Source organism: Platichthys flesus, chromosome 12 (assembly GCF_949316205.1).
Source record: "Platichthys flesus chromosome 12, fPlaFle2.1, whole genome shotgun sequence".
Classification (NCBI taxonomy): Eukaryota; Metazoa; Chordata; class Actinopteri; order Pleuronectiformes; family Pleuronectidae; genus Platichthys; species Platichthys flesus.
The window spans coordinates 14,295,739-14,315,430 of NC_084956.1; the positions used below are offsets into that span (position 1 = coordinate 14,295,739).

The window sequence follows — 19,692 nt, forward strand, 5'->3', positions numbered from 1 at the left end:
GATGAGTCGGCTGACTTGTAGACTGGTTGTTCAGTCCCAGGGAGAGAGGGAGAGAGAAAGAGAGAGAGAGTGTGTGTGTGTGTGTGGGGTGGGGGGGTGACTAAGATGAAGCCTGGTGAATGATTCATTGTGTGATCAGCTTAACTTTTCTATGAGACACCAGTCCTTAAATGCATCATGCTCAACTGTTTATCACATGGTGACACTATACTCTACTTATTTTATTTAGGCCAGGAAGGTCACATATAGATGCAATATCTCTTCTATCAGGGAGTTCTGCTCAATATGGAAACAAGAAATTAAAAAAGGTTCATAATAAAACACAAGCAAGGACAAATAACACAGATTGGAACATAAAGGAATCTGTAGCTGACACAAATAGTACAGAAAATAAAAGGCAAATGTTAAAAGCCTTGACATTTTTTAATGAGAGCTAGTTTAAAAGATTTGTAAACGTGACAATGAGGGTAACGGTTCTGTGTGTCGGATGTTCAATAAGCAACACCAATTAACACGTGACTTGCTGTGAGTAAAGTAATTGCTCTTTAGTTATTGTTCTTCTTCTTTTCTTTTAATTAATCATCGGTCGCCTGGGCCCTGCGTTCCAAACGTGTCGTGGTTTTCACGTCACTGTCTTGTCTCTGCAGGTTCAGGTGAGCTCACACGGAACTCAAAGCTCTTGGGACCGATTATTAAAGAGGCTCTAAACGCAACGTTTACGCGTGTCGGTCTCCTTGGTAACCCAGGGGAGGACCGACTGGGATGAAGGAAGATTTTCTGTCGTGATCTAAGAAACAGTTTGAAAACAGGTGCGATTATTATTTAGCTTTTCACTACGTCCACTTTGTTTTCACGCTTCAGCTGCGCTTTAACGAATGTACTTAAATCACGCAGAAAGAAATACGACGCACATTTCGGCTCTGTGCCGCCTGACGAATGCGGAAGTGGTTTGTTTGAGAACTGTCTGGATTTGCAATAGTTTCCTACAGTTTGTTTTCACGTGTTTCTGTTGTTAAAACATCAGATTATTATTTCAAAGTCACTCACCTGTTGTACCCATTTTATGTTAGTTAATAGTTTTAATCAAAAGTTAATTAATTGATGATTAATATATTTTGATGTCCTAGTTTTTTGTTATATTTTAGGTGTCAGTGCGGTTTATTTAAATTATCTATAGCTTAAGTCAAAGGAAACATCTCAGTCCTGCTATTATGTTTATGTATTTACAGTATATAATGTCTAGTATACATGGGGTGATCACTTCTGTGTTTTTTTAACAAACTCTCATGTCCGGCCGCTGCAGGCCGAAGCCTGTGAGCTTCAGTGCTGACGTCCACAGAGGGCCGACACCCTGACCTTGTGCTCGGGTCAGCTGGGGCCCCGCAGCCTGAACCGGCCTCACATGGACACAAAGCAGCCTTTCTGGAGGATGTCACAGAGCCAAGGAGAAACCCCAAAGCCTCTGACAGTCCAGCCGAGACAAATAAAGACACTGACCGATGTGAGGGACAAAGAACTGAGAGAGTCTCCCTCAGAGTTTACTGCCATCAGTGCTTTGGTCCAGTCTGAGGTGTTGGATTCGAGACAAGTTCAAGCCACTGGTCGCTCATCACATGCAGGCGGAAGAGAAGATGTTAGTGTACCCAAGATGGTTCATTGTTCCTCAAACTCTGTGCCATCCAAGCTGAGAGCTTGTTCCCAGAAAAAAACTGACTCCTTACCCGATCCTGAAAAAAGTCATTCTAACCACGGAGAACTGAATGAAAAAGTCCATCTTAATATAAAACAATGGTTTGGGAGGGAATTTATTGCGAAGCAGGACCTCTGGGCTGGAAGAGGTGTTGTAGAAATGCACGAGAGGAAGCTACAAAAGGTGAGATGCACACAAACTATCACCTCACACTGTGGCTGAGGGGTAGAGTGGTCGTCCTCCCGCCTGAAGGTCGGTAGTTCGATCCCCAGTCTTCCCCATCTGCATGCCGAAGTGTCCTTGGGCAAGATGCTGAACCCTGATTTGGCCCTCATAGAACAACAATAGTGCTGCTAATAGATGCACCGTGTGACTGTGTTTGTGAATGGGTGAATGTAAAACTGTACTGTAAAGCGCTTTGAGTGGTCATCAAGACTTGGAAGCACTATATAAATACAAAACCTTTAACTTTCATTCTTTCTGCTTTGTCCATTTTTTAATGAAATGGTAATTCTGTAATGTCCTCTCAATCCTCTTGCAGAAGGTGAATAAAGACATGCACAGATTCACACGCACATTTAAACTTGCTAACGATGTGTGGTGTGTGTGTGTATGTGTGTGTTCCTGTCATATCCAGGAGCTGAAGAAGCTGTCGGTGCAGAGCTGGCCCAGCAGAGACCGCCTTGCGGTGTTCAGTGACGTCTTTGATGATGTATGTGAAAGCTCGCCAGTATTTGGACGCATCCTGAGGGAAATTAAGGTTTTTCCATTTCCTCTGTACCCACTAGCACATTTTTAGCATGTGCCATAAGACGTAACAGCGCTAAGAGAGAGTGAGTCCCTGGTGTAGCGTGTCGAAGTGGAACAACCACTGGACCCCAGTCAGGATGTGTCAGGTAGCAGGTTGTCCAAGGGCAACAGGTCCATTAGCGTCATTCATAATAAATATGTCGATAGTAGACAGGTTGACATACAATGCAGTCAAGGCAGGATACAACTATGTTGAACTTGTATTATGCTTTATTATAAACATTCAAATAAAAAAAATACCAATGAGATATAATCGAATAGTACCTAAAATATCACAGTAACTTTGGTGGCATATCTAGACATATCAATATCTCTACCCAACACATGTAATAATATAAATAAATATTGTTTATATTTTTATCTTCCAGACAGATTATGATTTGTATGTCAACCACATGATGGATTCCCAGTCTGCACCACGTGACAAGGTAAAGTACACAGCCCTCATATTCAGTTTATTGTACATTTAATAAAAATGTATTCATTATTAAATAGTTAATTTAATACAAAATTCAAATAAATTAAAAATTATTATGATATTGCAACATTTAAAGGGGTTAAAGATAAAACTTACAACCAGGCCTGTCATTCTTTTACATGACAGTTTTAGGTCAGATGTCCACTAAGAACTGAACTCAGGAGCCATCTGTATTATATTTCCATCTATATTTCAAAGTAAAGATCGTCATGAAGCCGGGACATAACTGACAGCCAAATAAGGTTTTGGGGGTTACATAACCGAGTGATGCAACTTTCAGACAATAAAACTCTCAACATCAGTGACAGGAACCTGACGTAGTTTTGCAGTAGTCACTAGCAAGCATCGCTCTTCGTGGCAAACAGTGATTCTCCTTACTTTGTTGTGTTCCTATGTTACAGTTGCTGAATATTTCACTTGAAGATCTTGGCAGATGCAAAGAAATGGAAGTGGAGCTGGATGAAGCTGAAAAAGAGGTTTGCAGGCTGGAGCAGGAGGCTCGGAGAGCTCTACAGGAGAATAGACGGTACTGCAAGGATCTCTCCACACACACTCACACTAACAAACGTATAGTTCATTCTATTAGTTTAAGCATATTTGTTCTTTTTTCTTTCCCAGAGTCCGAAATGAATCACACAATGTTCCAGCTCTCATAGGCCCAGAGGACAGTGCCATGAAGAGTAAGTCTCAAGACTACATCGGTACGTCTAATCCTTGGTAAACCACATCCAAGCATTTGCTGTACTGTTTATTACCCTGCAGGGCAGCAGCACATTTGTTCAGCCTGTGGATAGCCTGGTCAAATAATCACTTTGTCATGTCATCAGAGATAAAGAGAGTGTTGTAGTGTCTGTGAGTCAGCTGCGACTTTATGATGTCTGCAGGGGTGTGTATGCACATGGATACAAACACACGTGTCCACATACATTAGTCGCTACAGTGCATTCATGTTTGTGCTCCTCTGTGTTTGGACAAATGCGTCACTGTCAGGCTTGCAGGACAGTGACGCATTGACCCCTCTCAGCCACAGGGACAGTGTCCAAGTCAAGAGGCTCCAGGTGTTGAACATGTGGAGGGAGATCAGACAGCTGGAGGAGGAGATTAAGGAAAAGCTGGTGTGCACTGTTACAACCACCGCCGCTGAAAAACACATCAAACACCTCAAGGTGCTGGGAGATAGACCGCTTATCCTCCATTTTTCCTCCCTCTTAGAATTTGTTGTCCTTTGCCCTCGTTCAGAAATGAAGGGCTAAGACTTATATAACCAAAGATAATATTTACCTATTTTTCTGTTTTCCTCCAGTCAGACAGAGTGAGACTGATAGCGATAAACGACCGTCTGAAGGCCACCAGCGAGGCAAGAGAGTTTGACCTTTTTCCTGCCACATCATCATATTTGTCAAACCGTCACATATTGTAAATGCATTTCCTGCTACATAACAGTGGGTGATTATGTTTTTTTACCCTCCATTTTCCCCTGAAGAATCTGGAAAACAAAATCAACATGGTGCTAAATAGAGAGAAGTCAAGCAAGACCATAAGACGGTACATGTAACGTTGCAGTTATGTCACAGCTGACTGCAGAGCTTTGCTGTTGATTACAGAGATCAAGTGACTCTCTTGATTCTTATTTTCTTCTTCTCTCCTCTGTTCTGTATTCGCCAACAGGACCCTGTGGAATGATCTACACAGTGATCTACAGACAGAGAGTGAATAGCTTCATCAACAAGTTAACCAGAGGATCGTCCTTGGATATTAATGTTTCATAGTCAGACAGTGTGAATTGGCTCAAGTGTAATGCATAAAAAAATGATTTAAAACGAGTTGATCACTTTTCAATTGTTACTCATGAAACATCTTAACAGTATTTTGATGTTGTATAGGCTGATGTGAAGTTAATATTTGCTCCTCTATGCATGGTTGAATAATTTGACCTCTAATAATGCAGTATATTTTATAACAGGATTATGTGTTTGTTGGTAAATCTTTCATTTATGATAAATAGTCATGTAGCCTACATAGCTTTCATATTTAAGTAGTGGAGTACTAAAATGTAAGTATTGAATAAGGTATAATAAAATGTGTGGAGCCATGATGCATCAGGAAATTAGGATAACTGCTCTTTTTTAAGATGAAAAAGGCAGTGGAAGAAAAACTCCCTCATCAAAAATCACAGCTGGTATCAGAAAAACTAACCTCTTTCTCTTTTTCGTACAAACTATAACAAACAACATTTCAATTTCCAAAGCATTGGATGTACATTACAGTTCAGACACCAGAGGGCAGCAGGAACATGTTTTAAAAGACTTGTACACGGTGAAGTCTGCATTGGAGCAAGCTAGTCAGAAAGATCCACCAGATAATATCTCGGCAAATGAACAAGAACATATTTAGTTGTGTATCTGTATTCTCAGAGCTGATGTCTGACCTTTAACAAAACACACTGAAGATCATTTGAAGTGTGTGAAATCTTGATGAAAGGTCACAGGCTGAAATGCCAGCATTCGAAACGCAGAGTATTAGAGTGAATAGGAGGTTTTTTACTATTTTTTCAGGATCAAGTTCCTTGTGACTTTTGAGTCATACAATTCCAATTATAGCTTTGTGGATAAAACCGCATTCATTTAATGTGATGAAGAATCACAGGGAATGATTTGATTAGAGGAATAAGAGAAGAAGAGTTCTTGGATTGATAATAGGGTGACCTTTGCCCCTGACATGAGCGAGTGCCTTGCTGTCTGCTGGGACCTAATCACAGGTCAAAGTCTGCTCTCTGGCTGACAGAGTCACCAGTGGCACGGTGTGTTTTTGTCCCTCACTGCCTGACAACACCTCGTCCTGCCTGGAGCTTCCTCTGCCTGGATTGCCACCCACTTAAACACCATGCTGCTTCGGAATGTCGCCCTGCTTCTCCTCTGCACGTCTGTTGCCATGAGTGCCACTTTAGGCCACTACCTGGTTCGGCCAAAGGAGGTGGAGGTGGAGAAGACATTGGAGGAGGACGCCCCTGTTCTAAACTCAGCTGCTGTTAGTGGTGGTGTTGTTGAAGCTGCCTCTCTGGATGCAGCTGAAGAAGATGTAGATGCTGCTGCAGTGGAACAAGAGGATGATGCTCCTGCAGCTGAAGTGGCTGAAGAAATACTTGCAGTTGATCAACCAGTAGCTGACAACAATGAAGTGGATGTCCTCATAGCAGATGGAGCCACTGCTGAAGAGCCGGGGGTAGCCGGAGACACCAATGCTGTGGAGGCCCTCACTGAGGAGGCTCTCACTCAGGAACAACCTCCCTCGCGAGACGACACTGCTGTGGAGGCCCTGGCTGAGGAGGTTGTCACCCAGGAACAACCTCCCTCGGGAGACGACACTGCTGTGGAGGCCCTCGCTGAGGAGGTTGTCACCCAGGAACAACCTCCCTCGGGAGGCGACACTGCTGTGGAGGCCCTCGCTGAGGAGGCTCTCACCCAGGAACAACCTCCCTCGGGAGACGACATTGCTGTGGAGGCCCTCGCTGAGGAGGCTCTCACCCAGGAACAACCTCCCTTGCGGGACACCCTTGCTGTGGAGACCCTCGCTGAGGAGGCTCCGACCCAGGAACAACCTCCCTCGGGAGACGACACTGCTGTGGAGGCCCTCGCTGAGGAGGCTCTCACCCAGGAACAACCTGCCCCAGAGGAAAAGGGGAACGAGATCACACCAGTCCAGACAAAGCCATCCCTGGACAAACCCTTAGTTAATGAAGATAAAAGCAGTTGGGGCTTCAACTCGCTTAGGAGTAGTTTCCAGACGGTGCACGGATACTTTGACTCCCTGGTGGAGCTGGTGGGGGGTCGCGATGGTGTGTGCCAGTACCGCTGCAGACATGGTAAGACCGAGGAGATCCCTCAAATTAACTTAGAGTTGAGAAATCTTTGGTGTCCTGGAGGAGGAATTCATTAAGGAGACACAGAGACAGATGGATGTTCAGGTTTTTCTAAAGTAGGACTTCCACTCATTATTGTGTTGTCTACATGCAATGTGTTTATTTGCTCAGCTCACTTAAACTCTCAGATTGAATCAATGCTTCCGTCAGTTTATCAACCACTAATGTCTCGATCCAAGATAACGTGCTCGACCATGAAGCTGCTGATACTGAAACCTGCCTGTGCTCTGTTTATCAGTCTGTCCCTACAGTGACCCAATCAATGCTGATGTTCTCAAACAGAAGTTACATCTTATCTGTGAAGAGATCACACCGAAGAACACAGATATCCTGTGACTGGGCGAACCTGATGACATTACTTTGTTCATGTTTACATATTCAGCTCACTTTTTTGGTTTTGTCCTTTTAGGGGATAATCCTCAGCCTCGTGCCGGCTACCAGATCCCGGAGCCCAATGGCTGCAGCTCGTCTCTGGTGGGATTCCAGGTGAATGATGCTGTAGGTGGCCTGTTCGAAGCACCAACAGCCCAGAAATACACCATTAAACCCATATAACACATTTGTATAAGCAAAACTAATAAGCAGGACAGGGGCAGACCCAGGGGTGGCCAGCTGAAATCTGAGGGGCTCCTTAAGTGCCCTTGTCCTGTCCTGTTTGTTTTTTTAACAAAGTAGTTGTTTACTAACAAAACTAACAATTAATATATAAATTTCATATGAGTTCACATTATGTGAGTGGCTGGCGATAGGGGGTCACACACTACACAATCTATCCCCAGGAAGAACCCCCCGATTGGTCTCCGAACTACGTTAAGTCCCGCAAAGAGACACGGTTAATCTGGTGATCATCCTGCTATAGAAAAACACATCCAGCTAGAGGAAGTGAAACTCTTCAGTGGACGCTAGTTCGAAACTGAAAAAAAAATGCTAACCTGAGTCCGACAGCTCTCTGATTGGCTGGAGTTGGCTTGAGTCATCGCAGACTCCGACAAGATTTCCAGCAAGTTGGAAATCTGATTGGAATGATGAACCTCCCAAATCTTCCTGAAGACTTAACACATGGTGAACTGAGCGCCAATCAGGGCATATAACTGACTGGTCTATGTAAATTGTGGCTAGATCTATTACTGCCGCACTGACACGATCAGGTTCTTTCTTTTCACAGCTCGACCTCGGGGTCCCAGCCATGACAAAATGCTGTGACCAGCTCGACATGTGCTACGACACTTGCGGCACAAGCAAGTCCGACTGTGACGCTTTGTTTCGCTCGTGTCTGCTCGACATCTGCTCTGACCTCAGGAAGAGCCTGGGCTTTGTGTCACAGGTACAAGGTGAGAAGATTGCAACTAGTTACTTCTCTCCTTTTCTTGACTATGTACTGTGGCAGAATATCAGTGGTGGACACTAACTAAGTACATTTGCTCAAGTAGGTAGTTGTACTTATGTAACTTTCTACTCCATCACTTGATTTTAGAAGGAAAGATTGTACTTTTGGCTCCACTACCATTGTCTGACAGCTTTAGTTACTTTTCAGAAGTCAGTATAAACCATATGTCTCCAGATGTGTTGATGTTGAATGTTTGTGATAGACTAAAGGATAAACTTCATGTTGAGAAAATTCTGAATCAACCCTTTAAAAAGCTTTTGGATCAGCTTGAATTTTACACCATCACAAAAAACTGACGATGCATTTTCAAGCTGATCCAAAAGGTTTTTAAACTCTGTTTCCCTGAGCTCATTAATAGTGGACACGGTTCCTCTATGTGTAGATCTTAAAGAATAGTATGTATAAACTACTCCACAATTAATATAGTAGTTAAAAGGAGAAAGAAACAACTTCAGCAGTAACAACATATACGCAGCAGCAATATGAATCCAAAAACATCAGAGACAATGGCAAAACATTAAAGTGCACTTTTATTTCTTATACTTGAAGTAGAAGCTTAAAGTAACTTAAAGTAACAGTAGTAAAGTACATCTTACTTTAATACTTTTACTCAAGTAAAGTTTTGAATGTGGGACTTTTACTTGTAGAGGAGTATTTTCAAAGGATCTGAATACTTCTCGACCACCGCAAATATATATATGGTGTTGTGAATATGATCCTCAGTAAGAACATCCCATACAGTTCTGCATATTAACTCTGCCTCCCTTCTTCTTCCTCTTCCTCTCTCTCTCTTCTCCTCTCAGCCTGTGACTCCATGGCCGACGTCCTCCACAACACAGTGGGGACTCTGGGCTGCAGGCCCTACATGAACAGCCAGAGGGCAGCGTGCATCTGCAGGGACGAGGAGCGGGATGAACTGTGATACAGACAACTGTGGACGACCCCTGCATGGACACTTACACGAGCAAATAACCGGACTCATTAGCAGCAGATTATTCTGGGTATTTATAGGTTTTCTCTTTCAAAGAGGAGATATTTATCATGAGAAAGAATTTTAAAGAAAAATCCCACATGGAAAACGCTGATGAACAGTTTCTTGGGTTTTATTCATAGAAATTAAGTTTCTGGTTGTGACTATCAGAAACTTAATGAACCACTCATGCATATTACACTCTCGAAAGTTCATTTTCGTTTCATTTTTAGGCCATATTTTGGTCTGTATGACTCCATTACCATAAATTACTCCAAACAAATTTCCTGATGCGGAGGATATTGCAGTTGGATTAATTTGGTCTAGACAGAAAGACACAGGATCGTTATTATGGCACATGTGGTTCATTGTGTGTATTGCTATCTGACTTTTATTACACTAGTTTGCTCAGACCTCAAATCTAAGTCAGAAAAAATGTGACGCCTATTACAGTTATACTGAGTTAATGTAGGGTGTAAGTTATTGTGTGTTATTTGTTATTTTGTATAAATAAATACACGACTAATTGCAGATTAACTGACGTGATTAATTCTAGATTAACTGTCAGGGTGACGAAGCAGGGACGTGCATCATTTCCAGGCACAGTGCTCCGACATCTCTTTTCCGCCATGCTGTAATGGGTGACATGCTCCCCAGCCAGTGATTATACAGAGCAGATGAGTCCAACAAAAAAGAAAAAGACGCATCTTTGGATGTATCACATGCATTTTTCCAAGTCAGTGCATGATGTGAAATATAAACCACTTTCATAAGTCCACTAAATCTTTAAGCCATAATCAAGCCTGAGAAATGCCTGAAAGTGTGACCCAGAAAAACATCCTTCATGCTGCAGTTGTTACAAATGAACTGTGGCCCCTCAGAATGATTTCTAATAGAAATGCCATTCACTCTAATGTCAGTAAATTGTGCTGCAAGGCAAAGTGGATGAGACGCACAAACTTGCATGCATTAAATAGATAGTGAGTGATTGAGTGTGATGTGAGGGACACTGGAGGTGGAGCAGAGAGGAGTGTGTCTGCATGTATATGTGTATATGTGGGGTTTTAGATGATACTCTGTGTCTGTGTGTACATACCAAATAAAATGAATCGCTTGGCCTGAGCAACTGGGTTGAATATTGGGGAGTTAAAGTCAAATATATATACAACTATTATTTCTTTCCAATTAATAATCGCTAGAAATACTGTAGAAAATAATTGAAGTAGTTTATCAGTATGATGAAGTTTAGTATGTCCACACTGACAAATACTTATGTATATGTCCACAGGTGACAGGGTGAATTTCAACAGGTTAACAAAAACGTAAGAAATTAAGGGGAACTCGTGAATTTCTGGTCCTGGGAACTTCAAATACAAAATTACAAGTTACGAGCGTTAACTAGTTCATTTTTAATCTTGAAGAACTGAACTTTGAACTTGCTCTTTTTTTGTGAACTTTGCACAAAACTGGATACAACCCTCCCGCCTGCCGATAAATAGCGTTGGATATGTTGCTGGCCTGTTCTCATGCTGTGTTTCTGGGTGTGTGTTAGCATCATGACTAAGGCAGGATGAAGATCGGGCCTCCAGTGAGCGTGTGCTGCTTCTGAGGCTCACTGCTCCGCGCCTCCCGTCGGACACGTCCTCGACAGCGTTGAGCACAGCGGGAGTCTCCTGTACCGCACACTAACACCTGACAGTGGAGGAACACTTGCTGTAGACGGAGGAAAACAAAGAACATTTACAGCATAGATAGAGAAAAATGGCATGTGAGCATATTGCCAATTCACTTCAGTCCATGGGCAAAGTCTTAATATTATACAGACACACGCCCACACACACACTTGCCGCCTGGCTCCCAGCATGCTCGTTGTACTCACTTGGTTGTCCTTGCCGATGAACTTGAAGACGGGGACCTGGAAGTGTTTAGAGAGCTGGTCCTTTGACGTGTACTGTGTCACCGCCTCATCAGAGATGCACCTGAGCAGGGAGACAAAGAGGGGACATTCAATTCAATCTGGTTTGTAAAGCGCCAAATCATACTATCCATCACCTCAAGGAACTTTACATAATAAGGTCAAGACTTTAAAAATTGTTCCCACAATGAGCAGCACTATGGCGACTGTGGAGAGAAAAAACTCCCTCATTTAGTGGGAGAAACCTTGAGCAGAACCAGCCTCAACGTGGGCGGCCAGTTGAGGTGAGCAGGGGAAAATGGGAAGGAGAGGAGAGATGCGTGGTAAAGAGGGGAGAGAAGAGAGAGAAGAGAGAGAAGAGAGAGAGAGATGGGGGAGGGACAGGAGAAGATGGAGACAGACCAGGAACAGTACAGCACCATCAAGTTTCAGCTCTGACTAGTTATAATGAAAACATTAAGAGTGTAAAGATGTTATTAACGATAAATAAAGCCATTAAGGCAGGTGAGATCTCAACACAGTGCTCAGTGACCCGTATGTATTTCTAGCAAGCCACTTCATTAAGTTTAGCCGGCCCAAGGCTTTGAAACTCGGCTGTATTCTAATAGGAAATCCCGACAACAGATCACAGCCCTGCTCTGTTCTTGGTGTCCAGGGAGCTGCCCGATCAACTCTTACTCTGGATCCAGGGACGAAATGGTTTGCCAGAACTAAGTGTTCCCCAGATAAATGAGGACGTTTCGATTTTTCTACCCAAAAACATGATTGTTTTCTCTCCACATTAATCAGAGTATGAGGCCAGGGGCATTTTTCATTTGACATTTCTTTCAAGGAGTGGTTGATTTCCTGTCCTATAACTGTCAAGCAGCTGTTGCTGAGGCTTTGTGCAAACACTGCAGCCGGGTCGGATCCATGACATTTATTTTAAGAGGTATTAATTTTGGACAACTACAAGGGATTCTGATGTTTATGGGAAAATATTAAAAAGTCATACTGCAGCAGTTTTTTTTTTTTTGCATAAGCAGGACACTTTCTAGGGTAGGTTAATCCAAATATTAAAAAAGCACTTATTTTAGAACTGAACCATGCAGTTTTATTTTATCTGTTCAGGTTATTTACTGAGATTTAATAATAAGATGGAAGTTGAAGGGGTTTCATCAGCGGAGCTCACAACATTGTCAAAGGGAGTGGCGGTGGTCTAGTGGCAGAAACTTGCACTATGGGCAGAGAAGGTCTCTGGTTCGTCTCTGGTTCGACTCCACGGAGAGACAACAAAAGACGAACCGGGATTGATCTGTCCAAAAGTCTCCCTACCCTGTCTAGTGCCCCTGAGCAAGGCACCTTACTCCCCCAACATCTGTTCCCCGAGCGCCGTACATGGTCGCTCACTGCTCTGTGTGTCCTGCACCAGATGGGTCAAAAGCAGAGGTTAAATTTCCCTACCTGCATGAGTGTGCCTTTGCATGTCTGTGCATGTGTTTGGGACTAATAAATGCATCTTAATCTTAATCTTAATCTTAACAATGTTATTATTATACTTTAAAAATTATTAACCACGTTTCTCCAAAGAAAAAGTCCATGTACCATGTCTGTCTGGAAAATGTACAATATTGTAGAAAACAACAGTTATATGTTTGAGAATAAAGTTGTAATATAATGAAGAGAAAAGTCAAAATCTTAGAATTGTTTTCTAGAATTGAATTGTTAAGATTTTGTGGCCCTGAACTCTATTGTAGTAATAGGAGCTCATTGTCGAAGATTATGGAGAAATAGGTATAACATGACCCATCACTGTCTGTGTAGTAGATTCTTATTTTTACGAAAAAAAGTGCATCAGACTAAAAGTAAAAACAGCAACACCTGTAAATGATGATTCAGAAGTGTTGTTATGTCAGGATGAGTTGTGTCCTTTCAACAAATAAAACTATTCACCCATCTTTGATGAGGTAATACTTGAGAGCCTGGTCAGCTTTGGGGCCTGGCGTGGCAAAGCAGCTCTCCACCAGCGCAGAGAGGCCCTCCAGTCTCTCTTTGGGCTCCACCCCGAAGAACAGGGAGTCGTGCAGGCGGAGCTGCGGCGGCGTGCGGTAGGACTCTGAGAACTCAGCGTTCTTGAAGAGCTCCAGGGAGAAGGGGAAGATGCCCTCGCTGTGGCCTGCCAGCTGCAGGGCTGAGCTGCGCAGACTTGCCTGGTATCCGTCCGACACGTGGTACTCCCTGGGGAACTCGCAGGTGACTGGGAGAACCAACTTGCTGGTGCGGACGATCAAGTCTCTGCTGCTACCGGGGCTGCTCTTGGGAAGGCCTGTCACCAGGTTGGTCCCCACAATCTTGTCGTCTGTCACCTGAGGGTCGACATTCACCTCACTTTTAATAGCTTTCCCACTGACAGCCTCACATGACACACTTCTGAAATACACTGAAATTAAAATTGAATTATTCCCTTAACTGTCGAGGCCTGTGCACATTCAAGAATTCCAACTTAACGTCTCTGACCTCCACAGTGGTGCCGCATGTCTTCAGGCTGAAGTTGAGATTGATGTGTGTGCCGTTGGAGACGCCGCGGCAAGACGAGTTGGACAGGAAGAGCTCCAGTCCTTCTACAAGGTCCTTAGGGACAGACACAGTAATAGAGCTGGACTCACACTGGACTGGCACTGCAGGAAAGAAACACATGTATCATGACACTGTGCATGGATGTAATAACAAGGGCCAGCACCACAGCCATGGGACTGGGTGAAAACATAACGCACAGCCCTGAATTACAGCTGCATAAAAATCTGTAAAAGCAAAGATGGAGAGGTAGTAAAGAAAAGTTAAGAAATATTGAACTGACAGAAAAACGACTCTAGCCTAAAATATTGGATTTTGTTGATTTTGTTGAAACTAAATTAACATAGTAAGAGTGGTAGCAAGATGATGATTCAATTACTTGATTGATTAATGAGTTCGGTCATGTCTTAAGAAAAACTACTGGACCAATTTCCACAAAACCTTGGTGAAGAATTAGGTATGGACTGAAGGAAGAATCCATTCAAGATGTTCCTCTTTTGTTAACATTGTGAGATAGAAATGATTAGTTGATCAAAGGAAAATTTATCTTCAATAATGTTCTAAGATTAGATTCAATATCAAAGCCATTTTTTGGCCAAATTACTAAATGGATGCAGTGTCTCATTTCCTGAAAAGGACGACTGTAGCAAAGTATTGATCAGTTGTCTTATCATCAGGCCAGTAATCCACCACTAATACAATCCTCCCTGAAAGATAAATAATCAGCATTATGTTAGAAATATAAGTTCGGGCCTGAGGGAAATCCATTCTTGTCAAATCTCTACAATCCAGAGCGTCCTTTCAGATTAATGCAAGCATGTAACCAAGATTGATCTTGCTTCACTGTGTGATTGATTATCTAACTGCAGCATCTACCTTTCTAACACACACACACACACAAAGACACAGACACACACAAAGACACAGACACACACACACACACACACACACAGACGAAGACACACACTCACCCTGACATGTGCGTTTATCCTCTCCCAGATCCAGCCCTCTGGGACACTGACACTGATAGGAGTCCAGCAGCGAGGAGCAGCCGTGGGTGCAGCCTCCATTGTTCACGTGGCAGCCTGCTATCTCTGCACAAGGCCACGCGGAGAAAAGAAAAAGACTTTGAAGAACACAGCGTGCTCCCCTGATTGGTTTAAGTATCTCAGCTGGGGTGTCATATGTACCTCTGCAGTGGTGTCCGTCCTCATCCAGCACGCGGCCCGGCCCACACTCACAGCGCCAGGACCCCTTGGTGTTCACACACAACTCGGCACAGCCACCATTGCCCTTCTCGCACTCATTCACATCTGACCACAGGACATGCAAAACACCGGGGTCAGATATTTTTCAGCAGATGAGTCTTATTTTAATCGACTGAGTGCCAGGTGGATGGAGTTTATTGCGGCAAAGGCAATTCACTTAATGTTTTCAGGAAAGAGGAGGATAAATCAACTTAAAGGACTTCAAAACAGATTTCATAATACTGAGCAGAACTGGTCGAAAATATATGTGTTGATATGATGAATTACATAAAGGGAGACAAAAGAGTGAGAGTGTGACACAGTGAGGAGGAAAAGGGAGTGAGAATGGAGCAAAGAGAAAGTTATTTCTAAGACAGGGAGAGGAAGATTTGGTTGATGGTTGAATAATGAGATAATGTCAGGTCTCACGCTGGCTATAGGCTCCCCCTGCACACTTGTCACCCATCATTAGGTGTACCATCCCACAAACACACATACACACACACACACACACACACACTCATAGGTCTTGTTTGGGGACATTACCTTCATATCCTGGAGACTTAACCTACACCAAAACATATCCACTACACTTCTGCAACTGAGTAAAGAGAGATGAGTTAACATAGACCACACACACAGACACACACACACACACACAAACAAACACACATTTACAGAATATGCCCATTGGCATGAGATGATGGGAACAGACACTGGAGGAGCTAATTTGAATAAGATTTGATTTTAATGTAAAAGTGTTCATTCACGTCAGCTAGTGTGTGAAAGATAGATAGTCAAGCAGTAAGCTTTCTAAAAGCAGGGGCGTAACAGAAGGATGGGCAAAGAATGGCTGTATACTGTATACACAGCATAGGGCCACCTAGCTCACCTGTACCAAACAACATTTCTGTAGCATCAACTTTTCATATCCATATCAATTTATATCATTAAAAGTTAAATACTACCCATGTAAAAATCAATTCAAATGAAGGTGATGGATGTTGCAGATGGAGTGATACTGATGCTGATGAAGACTGTGAGATGCAGCTGAAAGCTCCAGAAAAGCTGCATCCAGAGCTATGCAAACATATCTATAGGCACTTTGCTGTTTGCACTAATCACTTGATCTCATTGTTGTTTTTCTTTGCTAGTTCTGCCCCATTATGAAGTCAAGTAAACGTGGATGTTTGATTAATAGAAATATGAAAACATGAATGTAATTTTCAAAATAATAGGTGATGACTTGAATGTCATCGTTTTTTCTAAAACCTTTTCCAGCCTGTCCACCCCCTGTTCTCTCCTCTTATCTTTGACTGTTGCACAATTGATCTGTCCCCTCCCTTCCTCCCTGTGTGTCTGTCTCACCCAGGCACGTTTGTCTGTCCGGTCCCAGCTCAGTTCCAGGAGCACAGCGGCAGTCCGACTCCGGACAACTGGGACCTGCACAGTCCACCTCATCGCATATATCATAAAAATCTGTGGAACATAGATGCAGGACAGGGAAATGAAAACCAATATAAGTAAATTCATGATTTTAATATTTTTGCATATCATACACTCACGGCCACAGTACACGTGGAAGCAGACTGATGGTCTGGGCAGGCGGTACACAAAGTATCCCCCGACGCAGGCCTTCACGTCTACACTGGCATTCCACTGGCAGCAGTTGTCGTTGTAGCTGGCACACACTTGGAGGGTGATAATGCCGTCATTGGGTTGAGGGTGGCTGCCGTTGAGCCAGACTGGAGCGTGGGTGCCACAGTGATTCTCAGGGACGCAGAAGGTGGGCATGGCATCTCCGGCCATGCCAGTGAAGCGGTACCATTCTCCGGACATGTGGCTGTCACATAGCGGCACGCCGGAGGACTTGTTGACGTGGTAATCTGTGTTCCTCCAGGGTTCGTTCAGGCTGATGTAGGCCGAGCACGGGTCCAATGCTGAGGCAAGAGGGTAGGAGGAGTGTAATGGAACAAGATATACTATAAACATGTATGTAATGTAAATGGGTGATTTGAAATAGGTCAGAGAGGACCGGCTGCACAAAGAGTAGGGTAACAGTGCAGCCATAAAGAGTAGCTCTATGAGGAGCTGGTGGGGCCCTTTCTTTTTGTTCACCTAAAACAACATTCACAATAAATATGACATTTTGTTAGGAATTTTTTATTTTCTAAGCTTTTTGTGAAGAACACTTGCTTAACCAAGGAACCACTGCCAACACATTCAATGATGTGTGGCTTTGCTCAAAGTTATAGAGTTTTCAGTGAACTTAAACGTACGCCTCACTGGATGTTTGACATATAATCGGTCCCTCTGTGTGATTTGTGACCTTTTTTTTTTGCCCCTGATTTAGGAAAGATCCTACATCTGCCACTTCTTCCCTGGACAGGGTTCAACATATTACATTACATGTCATTTAGCTGACGCTTTGGTCCAAAGCGACTTACATTTTTAGAACACTCAGCATTTATGAGGGGCCATTTTAGCCTTTACCCTTTAGTAGTGACGCTAATTCCAGGAAACATCATTAGTTACTTTGAGGAGGTTTAAAATGTCAGACCAGTCCATAGACAAGCTATTAATCTTCTCTTGTGCCCTAAGTCAAACACTCAGACCTCCATGATAAACTCAAACACAGTCAATTCTAATTGAAGTGAAAGCCAACAAACCGTCCACAAACGGCTCTTTATCCTGAACCGTCTGTCTGGTGACTCTTTTCACTACGGACGGATTGTGCCGAATCAGGAGAACAACTGAACGAGCAGAGTAAACAAGGTGCAGCAAAACAATCAATGGCCTCTCGCTTCTTCAGGCCCCGTCAACAGTGTAATTAAGAGGTGGATGTGAAACGAATTGAAAAAAAGAAGACGTGAGCTGATGATGGTGATGTGCAAAGTGGGCCAGAGAGAGAGAGAGAGAGTTGTCTGGGATGAAGACAAGGCAGGAGGTTGATCAGCCCGGCAGCAGAGCCTCTTTTGTGACAAGCCAGAGCCAGGAAACATGAGGGCGAGCAACCAGAACATTTAGTGACACTTAAGCGGAGCAGTAACCACCACTATAACTCTTATTGGCTTTCCATTTAGTTGGACTGCTCCGCATAAATATTCCATATTAACACTGTTACTCATACTTCGAATGAAAATAACTTTCGGTGTGACCACTAATGGACTTGACATTTACTGTGACAATAACTGTTCCTCATTCTGTAGCTAATGTAAACATGAAAACACACAAACACGTACTCCACATTACGGCTGAGTCAAATTAACTGATAGCACCTTGGATCTTGAACGCTACGTAAACACATTTGTGTGCCATGGGACTAATTTTACGACCATAAATGATTTAATCCACTAATGGACAAGTCCGTCTTGTCACGACGCGCTGCTCCAGTAAAAGCAGAGGGATCAGTCTGGGGACTCACAGAATAAATGACCGGTTTTGGAGACTTACAACTGAGTGGGGCAGAGGACACAGCTGACTCATGTGGGTGTATGTAAATGGAGGCGTTAAATCTTCCAGATGGAGCTTGAAAAGCTTTATATGGCTATTAAGGGAATGTTGTGCAGCGTTTTACTTGTGTCAGACGCCTGAATCATATCTGTACAGATGAAGATGAAAACGATGAAGAACCAACCTTATAGTTCTTGTTATTGTTAACACTAATAAGTTAGTGATGTTCTCTATTTATCTTGTCCTCATCGAATTGTACTCAAGCAATAGATCAGTGATCTAATCCTGCAAAAAAGTAGTCACCATTTTTTGACAATCTGATATATCTTTCTCTTATGCGTCATTATTGTTTTTTGCATCAATCCCACATATTCATCTTGCTGCTGTGGATGTGGGATCAATTATGTATTAATCAAAAGTTTAGAATAGTCCCAAAGACATACAATCAGTATCCAGAAACTTTAGAAAAATGCACAAATTAATTTATTTGTATATTTGTTAAATTCTTTTACTTTTCCATATTAATTAAAACAAATTTGACTTGGTGCAGAGTGTTATAAAATGGTCAACGAAGTCCAAAAGTATTGAAAAATGTACATTCTCAAAATGTGTCTTTTCAACTACAAAAGAGTGTAGTCTCTGCTTTATCCTTTAATCTATAGTAAATAGGAAAGGAAAAATAGAAGCAAAAAAGAATTTTGTAAACACAGAGATTAGACTCAAACTAATCTCAACATAATCTTAAAACTAGGAAATGCTACTTAGGAAATGTTGCACTCACCTTTACCTGCAACAGCAAGAAGATCCTGCAGCAGACTGATCATCGCCAGAATAAGCATGATGTGTTTATATTTAAATCAAAGATACCAGGAGCTCAGTGTGGATGTTTGTGTGCATGCAGCCTCTCTGGTTCATCCTCAGAGGAAGTCTGTCTTTAATAGTCACCTCTTATCTGCATGAGTCATATTGTCATGCCTCTTTCTCACCTTGACCTTACACCTTCTGCTCCCCAAATCCAGTAACAGGAGGGACAATCCTCCCATTGCCTCACACTGGACACTCCTCATATTCCACTCCAGTGTTTTTTGTTTGCTATCATGCTGAGAAAAAACAGTGTGTGTGGGGTTTATGACACGTCTAAATGTCTATCTTGTTTTTTCTTATCCTTTGTGATTTAACGGGCATGATAATACGAGCAATGATCTAATCTCCAGAAGCATTAAACCGATCTAATTAATCTGCTTAGTGTCGTGCTGGAGCTTCCTTCACA

General features: G+C 42.8%; 3 protein-coding genes across 5 annotated transcripts; 2 read left to right on the forward strand and 1 right to left on the reverse strand.

Moving 5' to 3' along the window:
* The first annotated feature begins 461 nt into the window (after window positions 1–461).
* Window positions 462–4,799, forward strand: LOC133966575 (uncharacterized protein C6orf118-like). Its single transcript, XM_062401551.1, has 11 exons — window positions 462–467; window positions 648–653; window positions 1,340–1,873; window positions 2,328–2,450; window positions 2,869–2,928; window positions 3,380–3,504; window positions 3,597–3,658; window positions 3,969–4,144; window positions 4,282–4,335; window positions 4,462–4,523; window positions 4,647–4,799. Exons 1-11 carry the CDS (start codon window positions 462–464, stop codon window positions 4,693–4,695), a joined length of 1,257 nt encoding a protein of 418 aa, XP_062257535.1. The 3' UTR covers window positions 4,696–4,799.
* A 969-nt stretch (window positions 4,800–5,768) lies between these two features.
* Window positions 5,769–9,791, forward strand: pla2g12b (phospholipase A2, group XIIB). Of its 2 annotated transcripts, none has more exons than XM_062400570.1 (4): window positions 5,769–6,840; window positions 7,307–7,395; window positions 8,063–8,228; window positions 9,088–9,791. In XM_062400570.1, the coding sequence occupies exons 1-4, from the start codon at window positions 5,862–5,864 to the stop codon at window positions 9,204–9,206; spliced, it is 1,353 nt and encodes a 450-aa protein (XP_062256554.1). In that variant the 5' UTR covers window positions 5,769–5,861; the 3' UTR covers window positions 9,207–9,791. The 2 variants fall into 2 exon arrangements, with proteins under 2 accessions (XP_062256554.1, XP_062256555.1); XM_062400571.1 differs by having other exon boundaries at window positions 7,307–7,383.
* oit3 (oncoprotein induced transcript 3) lies at window positions 8,797–19,342 on the reverse strand. Of its 2 annotated transcripts, none has more exons than XM_062400569.1 (9): window positions 19,210–19,342; window positions 16,535–16,909; window positions 16,338–16,448; window positions 14,913–15,035; window positions 14,694–14,816; window positions 13,666–13,826; window positions 13,102–13,514; window positions 11,134–11,233; window positions 8,797–10,967 (listed from the first exon to the last, which is right to left on the reverse strand). In XM_062400569.1, the coding sequence occupies exons 1-9, from the start codon at window positions 19,259–19,261 to the stop codon at window positions 10,815–10,817; spliced, it is 1,611 nt and encodes a 536-aa protein (XP_062256553.1). In that variant the 5' UTR covers window positions 19,262–19,342; the 3' UTR covers window positions 8,797–10,814. The 2 variants fall into 2 exon arrangements, with proteins under 2 accessions (XP_062256553.1, XP_062256552.1); XM_062400568.1 differs by having other exon boundaries at window positions 19,204–19,342.
* Between the last annotated feature and the right edge of the window lie 350 nt (window positions 19,343–19,692).

What these genes read in the sequence shown, in the direction of transcription:
- pla2g12b (XM_062400570.1), top strand. Translation starts at nt 5,862, where the DNA reads ATGCTGCTTCGGAATGTCGCCCTGCTTCTCCTCTGCACGTCTGTTGCC. An exon ending in CCAGTACCGCTGCAGACATG is followed by an intron (nt 6,841 to 7,306) that starts GTAAGACCGAGG and finishes TTGTCCTTTTAG; the next exon opens with GGGATAATCCTCAGCCTCGT. An exon ending in GATTCCAGGTGAATGATGCT is followed by an intron (nt 7,396 to 8,062) that starts GTAGGTGGCCTG and finishes TTCTTTTCACAG; the next exon opens with CTCGACCTCGGGGTCCCAGC.
- LOC133966575 (XM_062401551.1), top strand. An exon ending in ACGAGAGGAAGCTACAAAAG is followed by an intron (nt 1,874 to 2,327) that starts GTGAGATGCACA and finishes TGTCATATCCAG; the next exon opens with GAGCTGAAGAAGCTGTCGGT. An exon ending in AACACATCAAACACCTCAAG is followed by an intron (nt 4,145 to 4,281) that starts GTGCTGGGAGAT and finishes GTTTTCCTCCAG; the next exon opens with TCAGACAGAGTGAGACTGAT.
- oit3 (XM_062400568.1), bottom strand. Translation starts at nt 19,261, where the DNA reads ATGCTTATTCTGGCGATGATCAGTCTGCTGCAGGATCTTCTTGCTGTT. An exon ending in GGATAAACGCACATGTCAGG is followed by an intron (nt 13,827 to 14,693) that starts GTGAGTGTGTGT and finishes TCTTTCCTGCAG; the next exon opens with TGCCAGTCCAGTGTGAGTCC. An exon ending in TCATCGGCAAGGACAACCAA is followed by an intron (nt 10,968 to 11,133) that starts GTGAGTACAACG and finishes CTCCGTCTACAG; the next exon opens with CAAGTGTTCCTCCACTGTCA.